Source organism: Eleginops maclovinus, chromosome 11 (genome assembly GCF_036324505.1).
Source record: "Eleginops maclovinus isolate JMC-PN-2008 ecotype Puerto Natales chromosome 11, JC_Emac_rtc_rv5, whole genome shotgun sequence".
In the NCBI taxonomy this organism is placed as follows: domain Eukaryota; kingdom Metazoa; phylum Chordata; class Actinopteri; order Perciformes; family Eleginopidae; genus Eleginops; species Eleginops maclovinus.
Window position 1 is genome coordinate 735,205 of NC_086359.1, and position 21,207 is coordinate 756,411.

A 21,207-nucleotide genomic window follows, 5' to 3' on the forward strand; every position below is an offset into this window, starting at 1 on the left:
GTCATGCCTACAAGTTTAATCCACCCATTACAAATATAAGGACAAAGCTCAGCGGTCAGTCATCTCTTTTATTGGTTGGAAAGTCATTGGGAGGAGAGGACTGAAACCCCTCAACATTACTCAAACCCCCCATAACGAACGACCTGTCAGATCATCCCCATCTCCAGGACCCTTTTGCATCTTAGCGAGCACAGTGAGCGGCAGCAGATGGGGAAGGGTCTTTCCGTACGCCTCCTGCCAACGACCGTCTGACTCCACCTGCAGGTGAGTGTTGGTCTTGTTGGTGCGGAGTAATCTGATCACCTTAATCTTCATGATCTCCACAAGAGCGGCACTCTGATCCTGGAGCAGCACATTCCTACCAACGGCTCCTTTTCCTCTACCTGCCAGCCCTGTGAACCCGGACATGTGGAGGGCCCCAAAGTGTAATGTTATGATGTATAGTCGGGGTCTCCAGCACACAGAAACTGCCGGATGCTAACCTGCATATGTTGGGCAATTAGCGTCAATTAGCTTTATCGCCTATAGGTGGACAAGTGTTATGGAATGGCTTGGCTGATTTGGAGAGTTTTTGAGTGGTTTTGGGGGTTATGGACGAGGCCGAGTCCATTTCTGACATTTTCAGGAAAACTAATGTCAGTTTAACGTCCCCCAAGAGCAACATCTGATCCACTCAGATTTTTGAAAAGAAGTTAGAATTATGAAAAATAGACATTTTAAAGAATGTCAGAAAAAGAACTTTGGGAAAAAAGTGATAATTGTGAAGAAATAATTGAACAATTGTAAAAGTTGAAATGGAAGAGGTAAACACTTCAGATTTTACGTTCATGCATACAATGTTTATTTAGTATTATATTTTCTGTGTGCTATGACTTGTATTGTATTATGCTGCTGCAACACAAACATGTTCTAATCTGAGATTAATAAAGTAGTTCTTATCGAACAGTCAGACTTTTAAAGAAAGTCAGAAATTAGAAAAAATAACTGGACTTTTAACAACAAAAATCGACATTTAGAACAAATCCCAGAAGTTTGAGAAAAGTCCGATCTTTCAGGAAAAACTTGATCATTTTACTTTTACATTTCTAGATGTTAAAAAGTCTTTCAGTTGTTGAAGGGAAATTTCATTTGTCTCCAAGGAGAGATTAAAAAGATAAACCAAGGGCAAAGCCATAACATCAGCTAACCTTAAAAAGCACGGCTCCAGATACAGACTTTGTCTTACGGACTTTTGTACTCCTCACTGTGGCGATGACACAGTGGTCGCTGGTCCTGACCCAGCTGCCGGTGTCTTCCTCTTGGTCGCTGGTCCTGACCCAGCTGCCGGTGTCTTCCTCTTGGTCGCTGGTCCTGACCCAGCTGCAGGTGTCTTCCCCTTGGTCGCTGGTCCTGACCCAGCTGCCGGTGCCTTCCCCTTGGTCGCTGGTCCTGACCCAGCTGCCGGTGTCTTCCCCTTGGTCGCTGGTCCTGACCCAGCTGCCGGTGTCTTCCCCTTGGTCGCTGGTCCTGACCCAGCTGCCGGTGTCTTCCCCTTGGTCGCTGGTCCTGACCCAGCTGCCGGTGTCTTCCCCTTGGTCGCTGGTCCTGACCCAGCTGCCGGTGTCTTCCCCTTGGTCGCTGGTCCTGACCCAGCTGCCGGTGTCTTCCCCTTGGTCGCTGGTCCTGACCCAGCAGCCGGTGTCTTCCCCTTGGTCGCTGGTCCTGACCCAGCTGCCGGTGTCTTCCCCTTGGTCGCTGGTCCTGACCCAGATGGTTTGCTCGTCGTCGCTGAAAGAATACACACTGATAATGCTAATTATAATAATAGTATAGTATAGTATAGTATAGTGTGTGTGTGTGTGTGTGTGTGTGTGTGTGTGTGTGTGTGTGTGTGTGTGTGTGTGTGTGTGTGTGTGTGTGTGTGTGTGTGTGTGTGTGTGTGTGTGTGTGTGTGTGTGTGTGTGTGTGTGTGTTCAGATTAAATGAAAGCCCACATTTAGGTTCAGGTAAACTGCTCTCCTCTGAAATTAATTGGGTATAAAGTTAATATGGGAAGTGGGCAGAAGTCTAATTCCCCCATATACGTGCTAGGAAACTAGCAAGGTCCAGAGTTGGTCATTGTAATGTGGGGAACACAGCGACAGACTAAGACCTCCTCCAACACGCCCCCCGCTGAGCTGACCTTGGTTTTTCTCCCGGAATTTCTTCAGCTGGACCTTGATGTCTCTGAGCGGCTGCTGCACGGCTCCGTCCAACCTGGGCAGCTTCCTCATCAGGTGGTCTATGCGTGCGATGGAGCCCTCGGGGTTGTAGTACTGGATGATGAGATGGGCCACTTCGCACCGCTGGCACCCCTCCTTCACCCTCTGGGGGATCTTGTCCAGGTAAAACAGAAGCTTCTGGAACTCATCCTCCTTCAGCTGGTCCAGGATGGAGCTCAGCGCCGTCCTCCACTTGGTCTCAATGGCCATCTGGGGCAGACGGGGGTTACCTTGGCTGGTTATTGCTACCGTTGCTACAGGACGCCTAACGAGCTTATTAATCACGGTGGCACACCTCACACCTCACACCTGAAGAAACTTGGATATATGTGGATTAATATCCCAAAATGATTTGTAAAATGTATGAATAATATTAAAACGTCCAAAAACAATTTATAAAACGTGTTTACAGACACAGAGATAAGGAACACACTTTAAAAATCCCTAAATGATATTCATATTTTTCAAGATTTTCAGATATTTCCAAACACGATAAAAGGTGATCATTTTGAGGCATTTTTTCTGATTTCATTCACATATTTTTTCTACATTTTCTACTCCAAACTTTAGGTATTTATTTAAGATTAAGGTTTCATTTAGAGTTTTTATCACACATCTTCTGGAGGTCAAATAAACCTACAGATATGCTCATTAAATATAAATGAAGGCATGCATTCATTCATTGCTCATTTGTGATATTAATAGAGTTTTAACTTTGGCATAAATATTCATTTCCTTTTTTCCATCAACAGATAGCCTTCCTGTTTTCACTGGACAGGAAGTAGATTTACCTCTGAGGTGAAGTAGATTGGAGATGTACAGTAGTGTTAAGCACCTGATAAAAGGGGAGAATTATGACGAGAGTGGAAGTTGGTTTCACTTTACTGGAGTGGGTTAACTAATGCAACAGCTTCCAATAGCACAGAGAGCCTCCTGTAAGAGTCCATACCCCCGTCTCTTATCTCTGAAACCTCCCACAATTACTTAACCACAATACAGTTATTAAAGTAACCCTTAAATACGTCGATAATCACATCTCACAGATTCATTTTGAGAACAAACTGAGCTTAAACTCACTGCGTCTCTTCCTCCACCGCAGCCCAGCAAGGAACGGGAAGTCTGAACCTGTTTGGAATGTACCAATTTCGTACCCGTTTATATTCCCTGAATTTTCATCCTTAATTGCTCATGATATACAGTCATCAGTGTTGTGCGTGAACGAGTTCAAAAGAACGCGTTCATTGAACACGCTCATTTTTTCGTGAACGTTGAACTGAACGCAACACATTTTTCAATAAAGAACTTGAACGTGAATTAGTTCACATTATGTGTCATGAACGGCAGACATCACTGTAAATGAACGTTGGCATTTGTTTTCCATTGAAAACTGAGTGACATCTGTTTTCTCTTTTGAAACGCAACGAGAGAGAAAGTTCCTCCCTCCTGTAGGTGCCGCTTAAATCATGTATCAACGCAGAGATAGTTTTGGCACTGTATGCGCAATGCATTGCGGGCAACGTAGTGTCCGGCTGAGAATAGTTGAGTTGAATAGTTGAAACGTACTGGCTTCCGCACGACGTTACCCATGATGAATTGCAGCAGAGCGGCTTAGGCATAGCAACGCCGAGAGCGCGGAGGGCTGGAGGCTCGAGAGAGAGAGATACAGAGACCAATGACGAGAGTGAGAGAAAGCGCTGCGATTTAAAAAAAACAAACAAAACAAGATGGCTAGTGGAAGTGATGGCACGGAGACGGACTCCGATTCTCCTCACGAACATTTAAAACAATTTTACACTCTTGCAAACCAAGACCCCGACGGCAAAAATCTTTCCTTCCTGTGTAAGATGTGTCCACCTGCGCAGCAAAAACAAGTTAGGACATCGACAACGTCCTTCTCGAATTTGAAACGGCACATTGAATTAAAACGTCCATCCAGTGTGAATGCAATTCAAGAGTTTTGCTCATTTCATACACACACATAGGTATATATAATATCATATATATCAAATAATATATTCATGTTTCATATTATATATTCTTTATTTAATTGAATGCTAGTAGATTTCATTGCACTAAGTATAGAACTGGTCTATCTTGTCTGTATTGCTACAAGTTTCAGCACCTGTTAAGAAACCCACAATAGCAGTGTTATGAGCAAATGTCTACAATGAACAGTTTCAAAGAACGTATAGTGATTTCTAGCTCGTAGTGTGAAAAAAAGTATTTATTTGAATATCTCACGAAAAAAGTGAAATGAACTGAACTTTGAACTAGTTCAGAATTAAAATTGTGAACTTTGAACGTGAACTGTTCACTTTGAGCATGTATGAACTGAACTTGAACTAGTTCAGAAAAGCTGTGAACTGGCACAACACTGACAGTCATGATACCTCCCCCCCCCCCCTTCATCCAGTGAAGAATGGTTTAGCCCAAAATAAACAGAGCCTTATCCAAGTTACATTTATCGTGAGCAGAATCTCATTCATAACTTCCAAAAATGTGTTCTCTATAAAACAGTAAATGGGATTAAAACTGAGGATGGAAATATTGCTCTCGTTAAATTTGGTGAATTTAATGTAATTTCATTTGTATTACTTCCAGTCTTCTGTGGTGTTTTTGTTCATGCATAAAAATCAGACGAGATAAATACTCAAACAAAATGAATTACTGGGAACATGTTAATGATGACGTTACAATACATTAAGAAATACATGTTAAGTGACAATAAACACGTTTTAAATACATGGCCATTACTGGTGAAAGGGCACCGGATATTTCATGTAAAGTGTGTTAAACTGAAATACAACAGAAAGAAAAACTGAAACTAAGATACATGTATTTCATATGAATAAATGAGAACAATGAGTGAACCATGTACAGGTGAATCGATGAGTTTAACCCTCAAATGTCCAAACATTTAACAATAATTATGTTGTGATTTTGAGGGGAAAAAAATGCTATATTGTGAAAAGTTCAAATTTGAGGGAAATCTTGAGGAACTAATCAGAATTCTGAGTCTTAGAAACATGTCAGAACTTTGAGGAAATACTAAAAGGTGTTTTTTTCTCAGAAAATGGTGAAAATGTTGTGATTTTGATAAAAAGTCAGAAGTTTAAGAAACAAGTCTGAATGTTGAGGATAAACATATAGTTCACATACAGTTGATCTAAGTGGTTAGTTTCTCACCTGAAAACTCGAATAACTTAACGACAGTTCATTCAAAAGCTGAAAACCGCTTTTTTACCAAGGTAAAGGGAGAGCCATTCATCTGTAACCGGAGGCGCTCGGCGGCCGGCGGAGCGTCAGGAACACATGCAGTTTGAATATGTTGAAATGTGGAGAGCGGTGAATAGACAAAAGTACATTTGATCTAGAGCAGAGGTTCCCAACCTTTTTGGACTCGGGGCCCTCTTAAGAATCTAAAATATTCAACCATAAACCGGAACAGACAGGAGGAACGCAGAAGAGACGGCTGTCTGCAGGAGGCACATTCATTTCATTGATTAATAACGGTTCCACTCAGAGTTTGAGAAATGCATTCTTATAAGCATTGCACATGTGTTACACGCACCATGTGAGGTAAATCACACAATGGTGCAGAACAAACCCAAACATCACAACAAGTGCATTAAATGAACAGGCCTATACATATGTAAATGCAGCACGTAGGCTCGGCTCCCTGATCAGCGGGCGCTCTCTTCCCGGTGATGACCGCCTTGCTGCACATTATCCCTTACTTATGCGCTGTGATAGTTTTAGCTGTGGATGTTTTTGTTTTTTTACCAAAACCAATCAGGTGCATTATCAATGTGGTCCCGCGGGAAAGCTCATACCATCAACTTTCAGTTTAAGTTTGGAAAAAATAAATAAAATATAATGTTTTGCTGATTATTTGGCGGCCCACCTGCAATGCCTTCACGGACCACTAGTGGCCGCAGACCACAGGTTGCTGATCTAGAATTTAAAGTCAGTGTTTCGAGGTATGCGCGTCTTTTAGGCTCAGAAACGTGTCGGGGTCATTGCACGGGAATTTAATTTGGAGTTGCATTTAATAACTGGAACAGAAAGAGATCAGGACAGAGGAACCGTTGTTCCCGGGAACGCTGCCGGACTCCCTTCACATCTCCGTTTGTGCTCATCAAGCATTACATCTGCAGCACAAAGATCTGAGTCCACAACAAATATCAGAAACATGCAACAGTTGATTATCAGCCAGAGTGCACCAGTCAGATCCAGAGTGCACCAGTCAGATCCAGAGTGCACCAGTCAGATCCAGAGTGCACCAGTCAGATCCAGAGTGCACCAGTCAGATCCAGAGTGCACCAGTCAAATCCAGAGTGCACCAGTCAGATCCAGAGTGCACCAGTCAAATCCAGAATCACAGTCAGGTCCAGAATCACAGTCAGGTCCAGAATCACAGTCAGGTCCAGAATCACAATCAGGTCCAGAATCACAGTCAGATCCAGAATCACAGTCAGATCCAGAATCACAGTCAGAACCAGAATCACAGTCAGGTCCAGAATCACAGTCAGGTCCAGAATCACAGTCAGGTCCAGAATCACAGTCAGATCCAGAATCACAGTCAGGTCCAGAATCACAGTCAGATCCAGAATCACAGTCAGGTCCAGAATCACAGTCAGATCCAGAATCACAGTCAGGTCCAGAATCACAGTCAGGTCCAGAATCACAGTCAGAACCAGAATCACAGTCAGGTCCAGAATCACAGTCAGGTCCAGAATCACAGTCAGGTCCAGAATCACAGTCAGATCCAGAATCACAGTCAGGTCCAGAATCACAGTCAGATCCAGAATCACAGTCAGGTCCAGAATCACAGTCAGATCCAGAATCACAGTCAGGTCCAGAATCACAATCAGGTCTTGCTCACATGAGCTGTACAATGTAAGACACTTAGCTATAAAAGTCATTGCATGCACGCTCAATGCTTTCCTACCCTCCCTCTTCAATGTGTCAACAATCTCAGGGCAGCAGAGATGACACTGGAAAGCCTACAGACAGAAGGAGGAGTAGGTGATGTTTTGGGTAAATCTGAACCCCTTTTAGCCCCCCAGGGTGGACACTAATGACAAATTACATTTTAGCATCAAATCTCTGCCTAAAACATTTACAGGACGATTTGGAGAAAAGAAGAAGGAGTGTTTAACGTGCATGCTGTCTCTGACAGTGCAGGAGATCTGGGAAGTCATCCCTGAAGCCCCCACAGAACGCACAAAGTGACCACTAAGTTCAGGAGGGGGAGAACGCATGGAGGTTTTTAACACAGAATTAGTAGCTCCGGAGTCTACCAAAAAGGACACCGTTTTTTTTTGTCCTCAAATTGTAGCCTGACATATTTTCAGGCATCATTAGAACACTGGATCCCTTTCTGTCTCTTTGGGGGTGATGACCTGCTAACCTTTCTCTAACTCTGATGTTCATGTAGCTGCAGTGTGTGTATGTGTGTGTGTCACCTCTCCCTTGTGTGTTGACAGACGACATCACTGGCCCTTCCCCGTCATCCCGCCTCCTCTCAGTTCAGTCAGATGTAGGTGGTTGCTGCTCCCGCTGGTTGTTGGGGCACTCAAGTGTCCAATGTCCTGGTTGTCCACAATGGTAACATTGGTTAGTCTGGGGTTTCCACGCCCTCTGCCATGTCCCCTGTCTCTACCTCTTCCTCTGTGTTGCCGGGGCTGATTTCTGTAGCCTTCTTGGGGCTGCTTCCGTGCAGCCGGATTATAAGATGGGCCAAACTGAGTGGATTGCAGCATGGTGATAGTGGCTCTATGCAGGTCATTGGTTTGCTTGTCCCTCTCAACAGTTTTCTTAATCTGCAACTGTCTTATTTCTTAGTCTGCTGATATCGAAGAGGGATCCCCCAAGGAGTGTCAGGGATTTGTGGCGGATGGGGGTCAACTGATGATGGTGGTGCGTCAAGTGGGGCGGCTGCTTCTGTTCCGTGATTCTGCAAAGGGTTGGCTGGTTGTCGATACGCTGCTGGATGTTGTGGAGGGCAGGAATCAAGGGCAGGATCCAGGCGAGTCAACTGCACAGAAGGAAAAGAGTCTGTGGGTATCGACCCCTCATCTGCCTCCATCTACCCCTCATCTGCCTCCATCTACCTCCATCTACCCCTCATCTCCCCTTCATCTACCCCTCATCTCCCTCCATCTACCCCTCATCTACCCCTCATCTCCCTCCATCTACCCCTAGTCTACCCCTCATCTACCTCCATCTACCCCTCATCTCCCCTTCATCTCCCCCTCATCTACCCCTCATCTCCCTCCATCTACCCCTAGTCTACCCCTCATCTACCTCCATCTACCTCCATCTACCCCTCATCGACCCCTCATCTCCCCCTTATCTACCTCCATCTACCCCTCATCTCCCCCTCATCTCTCCATCATCTACCCCTCATCTACCCCTTATCTACCCCTCATCTACCTCCATCTACCTCCATCTACCCCTCATCGACCCCTCATCTCCCCCTTATCTACCTCCATCTACCCCTCATCTCCCCCTCATCTCTCCATCATCTACCCCTCATCTACCCCTTATCTACCCCTCATCTACCTCCATCTACCCCTCATCTACCTCCATCTACCCCTCATCTACCTCCACATACCCCTCATCTACCCCTAGTCTACCCCTCATCTACCCTTCATCTCCCTCCATCAACCTCCATCTACCCCTCATCTACCTCCATCTACCCCTCATCTACCTCCATCTACCCCTCATCTACCTCCATCTACCCCTCATCTCTCCATCATCTCTCCATCATCTCCCCCTCATCTACCCCTCATCTACCTCATATTACTCCTAGTCTACCCCTCATCTATCCCTCAGTCTCCCTCCATCTACCCCTCATCTACCTCCATCTACCCATTCTACCGCTCATCTACCTCCATCTACCCTCATCTACTCCATATAAAACTAGGCTAGACGCCGCTCATCGAGCCACTCATCTCCCTCCATCTACCACTAGCTACACCTCATCTACCTCCATCTACCTCCATCTCCCCCGGTCATCTACCTAAAGCGTACCGGCCTCATCTCTCCATCATCTACCCCTCATCGACGCCCTCATCTCCCCCTTATCCTATCCTCACATCTACCCCTCATTCTCTCCCCTCATCTCTCCATCATCTACCCCTCATCTTACCCTCATCTACCTCCATATACCCCTCATCTACCTCCAGTATACCCCTCAGTCTACCCCTCATCTCCCTCCATCTACCTCCATCTACCCCTAGTCTACCCCTCATCTACCCCTCATCTCCCTCCATCTACCCCTAGTCTACCCCTCATCTACCTCCATCTCCCCTCATCTCCCCCTCATCTACCTCCATCTACCCCTCATCTCTCCATCATCTACCCCTCATCGACCCCTCATCTCCCCCTTATCTACCTCCATCTACCCCTCATCTCCCCCTCATCTCTCCATCATCTACCCCTCATCTACCCCTCATCTACCTCCATATACCCCTCATCTACCTCCATATACCCCTCATCTACCCCTCATCTCCCTCCATCTACCTCCATCTACCCCTAGTCTACCCCTCATCTACCCCTCATCTCCCTCCATCTACCCCTAGTCTACCCCTCATCTACCTCCATCTCCCCCTCATCTCCCCCTCATCTACCTCCATCTACCCCTCATCTCCCTCTTATCTACCTCCATCTCCCCCTCATCTCCCCCTTATCTACCTCCATCTCCCCCTCATCTCTCCATCATCTACCTCCATCTACCCCTCATCTACCTCCATCTCCCCCTCATCTCTCCATCATCTACCCCTCATCTACCTCCATCTACCCCTCATCTCCCCCTTATCTACCTCCATCTCCCCCTCATCTCCCCCTTATCTACCCCTCATCTACCTCCATCTACCTCCATATACCTCCATCTCCCCCTCATCTACCTCCATCTACCCCTCATCTCCCCCTCATCTACCTCCATATACCCCTCATCTACCTCCATCTCCCCCTCATCTACCTCCATCTACCCCTCATCTCCCCCTCATCTACCTCCATCTACCCCTCATCTACCCCTCATCTACCTCCATATACCCCTCATCTACCTCCATCTACCCCTCATCTACCTCCATCTACCCCTCATCTACCTCCATCTCCCCCTCATCTACCTCCATCTACCCCTCATCTACCTCCATCTCCCCCTCATCTACCTCCATCTACCCCTCATCTACCTCCATCTCCCCCTCATCTACCCCTCATCTACCTCCATCTACCCCTAGTCTACCCCTCATCTACCTCCATCTCCCCCTCATCTATCTCCATCTACCCCTCATCTACCTCCATCTACCCCTAGTCTACCCCTCATCTACCTCCATATACCCCTCATCTACCCCTCATCTCCCCCTCATCTACTTCCATCTCCCCCTCATCTACCTCCATCTACCCCTCATCTACCCCCCTGCTTTTCTGAGCTATCTGCTGGCTGTGATATTGTTTTGCAGCGGTCTTCCTCTCCCTACGTTCTGCTTCCTTCTCTCACGTCTGAAATGCTTTTGTCTGATTCTCAGTCGTCGTTAACTTTTCAGCAGTTATTTTTTCTCCGACCTTTCTTTCTTTCTTCTTACTTTTTTAACTTATCCTTCAGTTCTTTCAAGTGTTCATGCTAAACAAACCCGCCCTTGGAGAATCAAATCTTCCCACGGTTGCATAAATTCAGCAGAATCTTTGAACATAAATGGCTCCCAGACATTCATGCGGCTTGCTAGTCTTAGAACCCATCTTTAGTCCAGAAGTCACCACTTAAGATCTTCTCAGTATTTCTACGAGTCACTTCTGGTTCAAATAGTGAGTCCTGACTATTCAGTGTGATAAGAGCGTCCTCCTACCTAAGGCTAGTTTACGGGCACAACCTCACAGCGCCGGCACACATTTATGGTCGTGATGGTGGTCCTCTCCGCCTCAGCCCGTCAGTCCTCCCATCCCTTAATCCTAAATGTAGAGGTTGGGGACTGAACTGTTTGGTAGTTCAGGATCGCGAGTCTGACGGTCCCTCTGCGGTGGACGAATTCAGTGAGGGTCCCACTTCTGACACCAAACTGTGGTGACAATTTATTAACCAAACGTGGATAAGAGTCAAACCACCAGCTGTCTTAGGTATTTTATTTCTTGCAAGAAAGTTCATTCAGTCATACAGAGAGCAGACTGTCTGCAGAGTGAAAGACCAAGAATGGGTTTGGGTTGCAGACTTAAACACAGAGAGGGGAAAGGGGGGGGTCAAGCTTGGTGATAATGAAAGGAGCATTCAGTAAAAGAAAAGAAAGCCAGTAGAGATAGACATTAGAAAATAAGAATCTCACAATGATGTTAAAGTAAGTCAGTATAATATTCCCCATTACACCGTTATTCTGATGATTCTGTTTCCTTGTATTCCAGCATTTACTGTGAGGGGAATTCTTTTCAGGATGTTATCGTCGAAGCCTTTCTTCAGCTGGAGGTTGAGCGCTTTCGCCAGAACTCGAGAAGCCACGATGAGCGTCTGCAGCTTCTTGGATAGATCCACCTCCAACTGAGTCTCCTTCAGCGTGGCTTTCTTGATCCCTGTAATCTGGAGGGTCACTTCCTGGACGCCGACACTGTGAACCTGCAGGAAGACATGTCAATGGTCAGTTATCAGGACGTGAGGAAGCATCAAACGATGAAGATGAGACACTGCAGGGACATTTAGGGGAATATTGAGCTTCCATTTGATGTTTAGTTATGAGTTAAACAACAGCTGAAGACACATCATTTTAGAGTGGTATTTATCAGCAGCCTCCCCTCTAATGCTCAGGTGCACGGCGCCTGTAGCTGTCTGTCCACAGGATGTCTGACTGGAGGCTGCACGTACCTTGGTGAGTCTGGTGAATTTAGTTGAGTTGAGAGAGACTTCCCCGTAGTACTCCTTGGTCTTCATGTTGGTAAGACGAAAGACGTCTCCCACTGAAACGTCTCTGCTCAGCTTGACGGCCTCGTCCCACATGCTGACGCTGATTTCCTCAGCTGCCTGTCTCAGTCTGAACGTTTGCTTATTGGTCTTCTTCTCCTTGTGATGCACCTTCGTTTTGACCACGGGTTCAATCTGGAAGAAGCAGCAGAAAAAACATTGTTATGGTTACCAGGCTCTGTGCCTGCAGTCTGCAGTGCGAGCTCACCTCGGTGACGGTCCCTTCCACGCTTACGTCTGTCTGGGGACGAGAGGACTTGACATCTTTAAGGGATAGGAGCTGACTCTCTGGGAAAACCAGTCTCCCAGCCTCCCTCTGGAGCTCCTCCGGGACGGTGACGGGTTTAGTGATGGACACTTTGCTCGCCGAGTTAACTTTCACATATCCCTCGTCTTTTATGATGTTCCTGAAGTTGTAGGAGCTCCCCTCTTTGATTTGACTATGGAGATCTTTTCCGTACACCATCAGTTTGATGCTGCCCGTCTCGTCAGCGACGCCCAGATAAAAACAAAACCTTCCTTTCTTTGTCTGGGTGTCGTACTTACGCAGGTCGGATTTTTTAACAACCTTCGCAACAATTGCTTCTTTAGAAAGAATTCCACTGGATTTCAGATCAAGGATGGACTTCTTCTGCAACAGAGAAAAGAAAAGCATCTCCCTCAACATAAATACAGGATACCAAACAAGATCTGAAGCAATGCGATATTTACCCATGGAGCATTCCCCTCCTGGGAGTCACTCGCCTTCAGCTTCTAACAGAGCAGGAAGAAGAAGTTTACTTTATATGACGTCAAGTCTTAAGGCTGGGACGCTTTGATTAGGAATGTTGTGAGTTGTGTAACTGCGGGGGCCGACAGGTGCCGACGGGCTGCAGCGGCTCAGAACGCAGCTTCAGGAACTCAGATCAGAACTCATGCAGAAACATCTGCAGCAGCTCCTCAACACACGCAGCATCTAGAGACAGCTGTCCAGCTTTATGAACGTCACCCAGCACTCCGGTCCCAGCTGTGTGCGTCTCTCTTTAGTGTCCCCTGGTCTCCAGCTGTGTGTGTCTCTCTTTAGTGTCCCCTGGTCTCCAGCTGTGTGCGTCTCTCTTTAGTGTCCCCTGGTCTCCAGCTGTGTGCGTCTCTCTTTAGTGTCCCCTGGTCTCCAGCTGTGTGCGTCTCTCTTTAGTGTCCCCTGGTCTCCAGCTGTGTGCGTCTCTCTTTAGTGTCCCCTGGTCTCCAGCTGTGTGCGTCTCTCTTTAGTGTCCCCTGGTCTCCAGCTGTGTGCGTCTCTCTTTAGTGTCCCCTGGTCTCCAGCTGTGTGCGTCTCTCTTTAGTGTCCCCTGGTCTCCAGCTGTGTGCGTCTCTCTTTAGTGTCCCCTGGTCTCCGTTGTGTTGGAGCTTCTTGCAGCGTTTGGTTTCTGCAGCTTTTAGTAAACTGCTCATGTTTCCTCTGCTGAATGTTCTCTAGATGCTGCATGTGTTGAAGAGCTGCTGCAGATGTTTCTGCATGAGTTCTGATTTGTGTTTCTAAATCTGCATCCTCTCTGAAGCTGTTCCTCCTGATGGAGGAGGTCTGGGACATTGTGGCACGTTGGCACTTGCAGGCCACCGTGTATTTAACGGTTAAATGCATTTATACAAGTTCAGAGCGCAAGCAGGAAAGGTAAGAACGCACAGTGAATCAACACGTCGTTTCAAAGTCTTACCTTGCCAGGTGGACTGCTCTTCAGCTGATCTTTAAAAGAAGAGACAAACATCTCTCAGTGTCTCGTGATCAATCAGACTTTCAGTTTAAAATCAGTCTCGTTAAAACCACCTCATGCCATACACAATGGACGGTTCACTTGGAGTGAGATGAAGGGCAGGTTCCCGGCAGTTCTGACCACCTTCAGTTCACCTACCTGCTGCAGTGCTGCTTCCCTCCTCCGGCTCCTCCTCACGTCTCCTCTTCTTCTCTGAAAGATAAACCATGAGTTACTCAGCAGGACATGTTTGTTATGTAGTCTGTTGCAGCTCCTGTAGTGAACCCAGAGATGCTGAGACCCCGAAGGTTCATGTTAGAGATGTATAGTAGGGTCTCTTTGAGGGACTCTGGATCATTTGGATTGGACAGATTGCTTCAACACCTTGGTAGTTTCTTTAAGAGCTTGGCTTTGAACCACATTTTGGAAGTGTAATCCAACACTTTGAACTCTGTTGGGGATCTCCTCACCCTGCTGCTGGTTGATCCTCACTTGCTGAACGAAGGGTGTCAGCAGACTCAGGATATAGATATGTTTCATCTGGATCTCTTTCATCACCCTCTCCATCTCCAAGATAGACCCTTCTGTCCCGTAGAACTCAATGAGTGTTTCAGGCATCTTTGCACTGGACGTGCCCTCCTTCAGGTCCTGAGGGAAGCCCCTCAGACGTTCCTTCATTTGTTCATACTGTGGTCTCAACAGACCCTCCAGGATGTCGTTCAGATTAACATTCCACTGTTCCTTTGAGATATCTGACATCTGGAACACGAGAGAAAGGAAAGGGTTTCAGCAGCGGTGGAATATTTAAAAGCTAAATTAAATATTGTGTTTCATGTTTGCATGATGTGAGGTTTACAGGCTGTCCTATCATAAATACGGTTGGGTACCAAAACTCCACCAAATGTTTGAAAACAGCTGCGTGTAAAGGGGGGAACACGTCCAATTTAATGAAGCACCTGGCAACGCACGGCATTCACTTAAAAGCAGAGGGAGGCACCTGTTGGACTGCTTGCGTGACCCAATGCCAAGCACATCATCTGGCAGTGTGGGCATCCCTGGCCACAGCCATTTGGAGACCATTACTGATCCTGACCCTGGCACTGTGGAGACTATTGATGACTATCCTCAATTTCCCTCCCTTTCCCAATCTTGAATGACGACAGCAGTGTTTCCGCAGGTTAGTAATGTACCGTTGATTCCAAATCTTACATTTGTACTAGTACTCAAAAATGATCAAATTATTTGTAAAATATTGAAGATTATGGATTTTATATTTTTGACTCTCCAGCTATTCACCTTAGCAAAGAAGCAAAGTGGACCAAAGACAAGGTGGGTGGATTACACGGGCTGCATCCCTTTCCCACTGTGGAGTCTCCATGGGGGTTGTATTTATTTATTTAGCTGATATATTTAAGTTTACTTTCAGCTGTTCAGTTAATATGTTGTTCGAGTTCAAATAAAACATTTTAAAAAACAACTATTTTTTTATGTTGTCGACTGGAGTTTAAAAAAGAAAGTATCGGTTCAGGCACCGCTTAGGAACCGGTTCCGCTTTAGCACCGGTATCGGAAAAAACCCAAACGATACCCAACCCTAATCCTGAAGTATTCTGTGTGTATACTTATAATGTGTATTCAATAGATATTTATCCTTCATTATTATGTTCACTGGTTTGCTAATTGGAATCAATAGTATATCTCAATAGTCCGGTCGAACCCTGGAGCGTTTGGGTTGGTGTGACCGCAGTCCGAGACCTCCGATGTGAACTAAACAACCGGACTGTGGTCCCCCTGAAGGAGGTGGTCTCAACCGTAGTGAACTGTGGAGCGGTGCCTCGCTGGTGTGAGCCCAGTTTTTTATAATGCTTCTTCTACTTGCGTTAATAAGTGCTATGAACATGTACAATTAAAACGGTTCGTGTGTGTGTGTGTGTGTGTGTGTGTGTGTGTGTGTGTGTGTGTGTGTGTGTGTGTGTGTGTGTGTGTGTGTGTGTGTGTGTGTGTGTGTGTGTGTGTGTGTGTGTGTGTGTGAGAGACTCTCCCCTCCTGTCGGACCGAGAGGCTGATAGCCTCAGCTCAGTGAGGTACAGGACTCTCTAGAGTTTGGATGGTTCACTTCAGTCTAAGTTACCTCACTGGGTCTCAAACAGTTTGGTCATCATTTGTAGTATTTCCAACACACAGCTTTATGTGATCCTTATAGTTATTAACATATTAGAGAATAAATGAAAAACAGGTCTGAGATAACTCCAATTCATAGGAGAGTAAAACAAAATACAGTGATTTGTAAAACATGCCTAAAGAAAAGGCACCTCTCTGATTCTGCTCCATATGGGTGTTGAGAGAACCCCCGTAACCGATGTTCACACGCTTCTGTTTTGGTGCGCATGACACAACCGTGCGCGTGCATGCATGCGCGAGTCACAGGTGCGTTTATCGTCACCCTCTTAAAATATTTGCCTAAGTCATTTAATTCTGTCATGTTCCATGTTTGACTGACCTTGTTGTTTGTATGTCAATAGACATCTGTTGTTATAACTGTTTTGATTAAAATGGTTGGTAAATATCATATATTCAACAAATGCTTCAGTTTTTTGTGTTTCCTGAACAATCTGAAAAAGTGATTTAGGCGATTATTTTAAGAAGGTGACGTTATATAATCCCGCCCTGAGTTATTATCCCGGGCACTGTCAGAGCAGATGTTACCCGCTAATGTCTGACCAATGGTATACAGCATTTCCTGCACATGACTTTTGTCGACAGTGCACAGTGTCTTTGAGTTCCTGTAAATTAAACTATGTAACTCACGTCTGGTGCAAAGAAGCGGACTATCAGGTGTGAATGCGACCCGAGGATCCGGTCCGGGTGGTCCGGGAGATGCGGAGCTGTCACTTTCTCTTTGTTCAACGAGAGACAGAAAAAGAACCGGAGAGATATTCCGTGGCGGAGGGAGAACACGGTTAAGAGCTTGTTGTGTTTACCAATACAACCACGGTGTTTACCGATCACTGAGAGAGCGTTACAGCGCCGGCTGTTCTCGATCGTTCTGCAGCTATGGGGAACTGAGGTTGAATGTTGGCGCCAACCTGCAACCAATCACAGTCTAGAGGGGCGGGTGACACTACCTGATTTGCACTGCGCAAGCGCGAGATGGTCTGCCATATAACACATTTGTGATTTTGCATAAATGTACATTTCACAGTTAAGAATTAGATATGAATTATTAATGCTAAAAATGATTGCATACATTAAATATTACGTCACTATGATAGCTGTCAAGGTTAAACCCTTTTCTCAATTATTCTGAGAATGAACTTAAACAACTACAAGGAGCTATTTTCTCAGAAAATCGGGAAATTAGGTTTTGATAATAACAAATCCTGCTGATGTTCAGGTGTATATCAGTATGTAGAGTCTCTACTTTAAAGAGTCCTCTCCTGCTGATGTTCAGGTGTATATCAGTATGTAGAGTCTCTACTTTAAAGAGTCCTCTCCTGCTGATGTTCAGGTGTATATCAGTATGTAGCGTCTCTACTTTAAAGAGTCCTCTCCTGCTGATGTTCAGGTGTATATCAGTATGTAGAGTCTCTACTTTAAAGAGTCCTCTCCTGCTGATGTTCAGGTGTATATCAGTATGTAGTGTCTCTACTTTAAAGAGTCCTCTCCTGCTGATGTTCAGGTGTATATCAGTATGTAGAGTCTCTACTTTAAAGAGTCCTCTCCTGCTGATGTTCAGGTGTATATCAGTATGTAGAGTCTCTACTTTAAAGAGTCCTCTCCTGCTGATGTTCAGGTGTATATCAGTATGTAGAGTCTCTACTTTAAAGAGTCCTCTCCTGCTGATGTTCAGGTGTATATCAGTATGTAGTGTCTCTACTTTAAAGAGTCCTCTCCTGTTGATGTTCAGGTGTATATCAGTATGTAGAGTCTCTACTTTAAAGAGTCCTCTCCTGCTGATGTTCAGGTGTATATCAGTATGTAGTGTCTCTACTTTAAAGAGTCCTCTCCTGCTGATGTTCAGGTGTATATCAGTATGTAGAGTCTCTACTTTAAAGAGTCCTCTCCTGCTGATGTTCAGGTGTATATCAGTATGTAGAGTCTCTACTTTAAAGAGTCCTCTCCTGCTGATGTTCAGGTGTATATCAGTATGTAGAGTCTCTACTTTAAAGAGTCCTCTCCTGCTGATGTTCAGGTGTATATCAGTATGTAGTGTCTCTACTTTAAAGAGTCCTCTCCTGCTGATGTTCAGGTGTATATCAGTATGTAGAGTCTCTACTTTAAAGAGTCCTCTCCTGCTGATGTTCAGGTGTATATCAGTATGTAGTGTCTCTACTTTAAAGAGTCCTCTCCTGTTGATGTTCAGGTGTATATCAGTATGTAGAGTCTCTACTTTAAAGAGTCCTCTCCTGCTGATGTTCAGGTGTATATCAGTATGTAGTGTCTCTACTTTAAAGAGTCCTCTCCTGCTGATGTTCAGGTGTATATCAGTATGTAGAGTCTCTACTTTAAAGAGTCCTCTCCTGCTGATGTTCAGGTGTATATCAGTATGTAGAGTCTCTACTTTAAAGAGTCCTCTCCTGCTGATGTTCAGGTGTATATCAGTATGTAGAGTCTCTACTTTAAAGAGTCCTCTCCTGCTGATGTTCAGGTGTATATCAGTATGTAGTGTCTCTACTTTAAAGAGTCCTCTCCTGCTGATGTTCAGGTGTATATCAGTATGTAGAGTCTCTACTTTAAAGAGTCCTCTCCTGCTGATGTTCAGGTGTATATCAGTATGTAGTGTCTCTACTTTAAAGAGTCCTCTCCTGCTGATGTTCAGGTGTATATCAGTATGGAAGATGGTTGAGTGAAGGACAGAGCAGAGCTATTTTTTACACACTTTATTGCAGGATAATCCACAACCACCAGTTCTTCACATGAAACACGTCTGATCTGCAGGAGCATCAACACATGTACACCTTCTCTGTAAACAACAAAACAACAGAAAATAAACGAGTGATGGAAAATATACAAAATGATAAATCTGTTTAGGCAAAAATATAATGATAATAATCATTAGATCTAATTTCTCCTTTACGTTTGATTTATTTGCATTTAAATGTGTCATGCATCATGAGTGACGCTCACAGGAATGTCTCAAACAACAACAACAACAACAACAACAAACATTTAAAATAAATAACTCTTCATTTCGTTAACCAATCACATCGCTCAGATTTTAACGAGCTGGCTGCTGATTGGCTGTGTAACAGGACGTGTCGTCTATGTGACCATGTACTCCTGCCGCTTGTTGAGGCGGACCTGGCAGAGCGACACGGCGCCGACTGCCACGTAGATGCCGGCGGCGATGAAGCAGTTGATGCCGACCTGGGTGTAGAGACCGTAGATATTCCCTGGGGGGTTCTTACTGCAGACAGACGATATTTAATAAATGTTAATAAAAGGAATTATAAATTAAAAACTGTCAAATTCAAAAATAAAAACTAATTCAAAAGAAAGATCTGAAGAATAAATGAACAAAAAAAAAATATTTCAATTAAAATAATGCATTTATAAAAAAGGAAATTCTGAATCTAATGAATATATATTATTTGAATAAAATAAATCAATATATCCATAAAAAGATATTTTAATGAATAAATGATTTAATGTGGCAGCTCATTTGAATAAAGAAGTCACCTTTTTAACAATATTTGTTTTAAATTCAGGTTTTTCTCTTAATGTACTTTCCAGAAGCGTCGTGTAGTTTCCTGTCATCAGTAATACACGTATTAATATTGACACGCAGTGTGCAGAATCCGTGTGTATATACACATGTTAATATTAAGCGACTCACTCGTTGCGGATGTCCTCCTCGGTGAACGGGACGTCTTCGATCAGGACCGCCGACTTAGCGCTGAAGAAGATTCCCAACATCCCCTGCAGGAGAAATCACATTTCAGTTTAATTATTAACAGTATTTTGTCTGGACAAAAGTGATGAATACAAATAGATGAAAAAATGTATGAAGAATCAATTATCAAATAAATGTAATATTAAAAAATACACAAAAGATTAGAATAAAAATGTCAAAAGAAAATAATAAATTCAGATTAAATATGAAAATTAAAATCCTAATTAAGAAAAAACAATCATAAATTTTAATATTGTTATCGTTTTTTGTGCATATTGATTTATTTATGCTGCACCTTATTTTTTATCATACATTCCTGTCTTTATTATAAACTGTGAATGTCTGTAACATGTGGATCAGTTCCCTGCTTGTGGAAACACTGATCACATGAGGGTTAAATAAAAGTCACATGATTCATTTTAAACACACATTAAACATCGAAGAGAGACAATTAATTACACACAACATTATCATATATTACTGTAATTGTGTACTGTTCATATACTTGGAAGGAACATAACATTGTGAAACAGAAAAAATAAAAATGTCCTAAATAATAAATATTATTCAGGCTTCATAAAACCTCTAAAACATGTTATTGTCTCAGTTAAAAAACATCTGAATATACTTTAATAGTATACATTAATACTGCTGTCACCAGCTGGTCAATAATCAGGATTTAATGGTGTATATTAAAAATGTGTCTGTGTCTAAATTACATTCTGACACCACACTGACACATTCCTGTTTAATCCTGTCACCATCCATTCTACGGAAGACCAGGAATTAGCCAGCTCCATAGCCTTAATTACACAGGCACAACACACTGATAAGACTAGTGTTGATTTCCATAGCAGTGTGTTATAATATTACATTACATCTGATTTAACTTCATGTTTATGTTAAATTGGCATACCTGGGCGCCGTCTATTAACTGGAGATAATGTATATGCAACGACTTTGCAAAATAATTCTTGTTGTATTTGAGTATTTTAAGGATATCATGAAGGTAAACACACATTATGTATAATACAAATTAAGCACTGAAAAGATCAGACATTAATTTCACTAGAAACCCCCAACATAGCTCCAGGAAGTAGTCTGTCCCTCCTCGGTTCTCACCAGCATGATGACCCCCCAGATGCTGATCACGATCCCGCACGCAGCCATCTTCGGCCCGCAGAACAGAAGCGACGGCATGTCTGCTTTTCACGGTCCAACCGATCAACCAGAAGCGGATTTATCTGTTCTTTTATTCACAAACCTGAGCAGGAATGATCCATGGAAGGACGACAGAGGCTCACGGTCAGCTGATCCGCATCACTCGGGTTCACTCGATGAAACTCGGTTTCACTCGTGAACCAGCGGAGCGACCAATCAAAATGGCCAGTTCGTT

General features: G+C 44.3%; 3 protein-coding genes across 6 annotated transcripts; all 3 read right to left on the reverse strand.

Moving 5' to 3' along the window:
- Position 1: 1 nt before the first annotated feature.
- On the reverse strand, positions 2 to 3,364 carry LOC134871765 (polysialoglycoprotein-like). Of its 4 annotated transcripts, none has more exons than XM_063894639.1 (3): positions 3,318 to 3,364; positions 2,162 to 2,558; positions 2 to 1,782 (listed from the first exon to the last, which is right to left on the reverse strand). In XM_063894639.1, the coding sequence occupies exons 2-3, from the start codon at positions 2,448 to 2,450 to the stop codon at positions 1,241 to 1,243; spliced, it is 831 nt and encodes a 276-aa protein (XP_063750709.1). In that variant the 5' UTR covers positions 2,451 to 2,558; positions 3,318 to 3,364; the 3' UTR covers positions 2 to 1,240. The 4 variants fall into 4 exon arrangements, with proteins under 4 accessions (XP_063750709.1, XP_063750710.1, XP_063750712.1 ...); XM_063894640.1 differs by having other exon boundaries at positions 3,032 to 3,352; XM_063894642.1 differs by having other exon boundaries at positions 2,162 to 2,450; positions 3,318 to 3,330.
- Positions 3,365 to 11,352: 7,988 nt separating this feature from the next.
- On the reverse strand, positions 11,353 to 16,975 carry LOC134871623 (uncharacterized). The gene is made up of 8 exons (XM_063894411.1): positions 16,727 to 16,975; positions 14,390 to 14,678; positions 14,079 to 14,132; positions 13,884 to 13,912; positions 12,901 to 12,942; positions 12,398 to 12,820; positions 12,094 to 12,324; positions 11,353 to 11,847 (listed from the first exon to the last, which is right to left on the reverse strand). The coding sequence occupies exons 2-8, from the start codon at positions 14,676 to 14,678 to the stop codon at positions 11,599 to 11,601; spliced, it is 1,317 nt and encodes a 438-aa protein (XP_063750481.1). The 5' UTR covers positions 16,727 to 16,975; the 3' UTR covers positions 11,353 to 11,598.
- A 1,808-nt stretch (positions 16,976 to 18,783) lies between these two features.
- Positions 18,784 to 21,169, reverse strand: rnasekb (ribonuclease, RNase K b). The gene is made up of 3 exons (XM_063894247.1): positions 20,934 to 21,169; positions 19,755 to 19,837; positions 18,784 to 19,325 (listed from the first exon to the last, which is right to left on the reverse strand). The coding sequence occupies exons 1-3, from the start codon at positions 21,009 to 21,011 to the stop codon at positions 19,181 to 19,183; spliced, it is 306 nt and encodes a 101-aa protein (XP_063750317.1). The 5' UTR covers positions 21,012 to 21,169; the 3' UTR covers positions 18,784 to 19,180.
- Positions 21,170 to 21,207: the final 38 nt, after the last annotated feature.

What these genes read in the sequence shown, in the direction of transcription:
- LOC134871623 (XM_063894411.1), bottom strand. Translation starts at nt 14,678, where the DNA reads ATGTCAGATATCTCAAAGGAACAGTGGAATGTTAATCTGAACGACATC. An exon ending in GGGAAGCAGCACTGCAGCAG is followed by an intron (nt 13,913 to 14,078) that starts GTAGGTGAACTG and finishes CTTCTTTTAAAG; the next exon opens with ATCAGCTGAAGAGCAGTCCA. An exon ending in AGGAGGGGAATGCTCCATGG is followed by an intron (nt 12,821 to 12,900) that starts GTAAATATCGCA and finishes TCTCTGTTGCAG; the next exon opens with AAGAAGTCCATCCTTGATCT.
- rnasekb (XM_063894247.1), bottom strand. Translation starts at nt 21,011, where the DNA reads ATGCCGTCGCTTCTGTTCTGCGGGCCGAAGATGGCTGCGTGCGGGATC. An exon ending in TCTGGGGGGTCATCATGCTG is followed by an intron (nt 19,838 to 20,933) that starts GTGAGAACCGAG and finishes TTTCTCCTGCAG; the next exon opens with GGGATGTTGGGAATCTTCTT. An exon ending in GAGGAGGACATCCGCAACGA is followed by an intron (nt 19,326 to 19,754) that starts GTGAGTCGCTTA and finishes GTCTGTCTGCAG; the next exon opens with TAAGAACCCCCCAGGGAATA.
- LOC134871765 (XM_063894639.1), bottom strand. Translation starts at nt 2,450, where the DNA reads ATGGCCATTGAGACCAAGTGGAGGACGGCGCTGAGCTCCATCCTGGAC. An exon ending in ATTCCGGGAGAAAAACCAAG is followed by an intron (nt 1,783 to 2,161) that starts GTCAGCTCAGCG and finishes TAGCATTATCAG; the next exon opens with TGTGTATTCTTTCAGCGACG.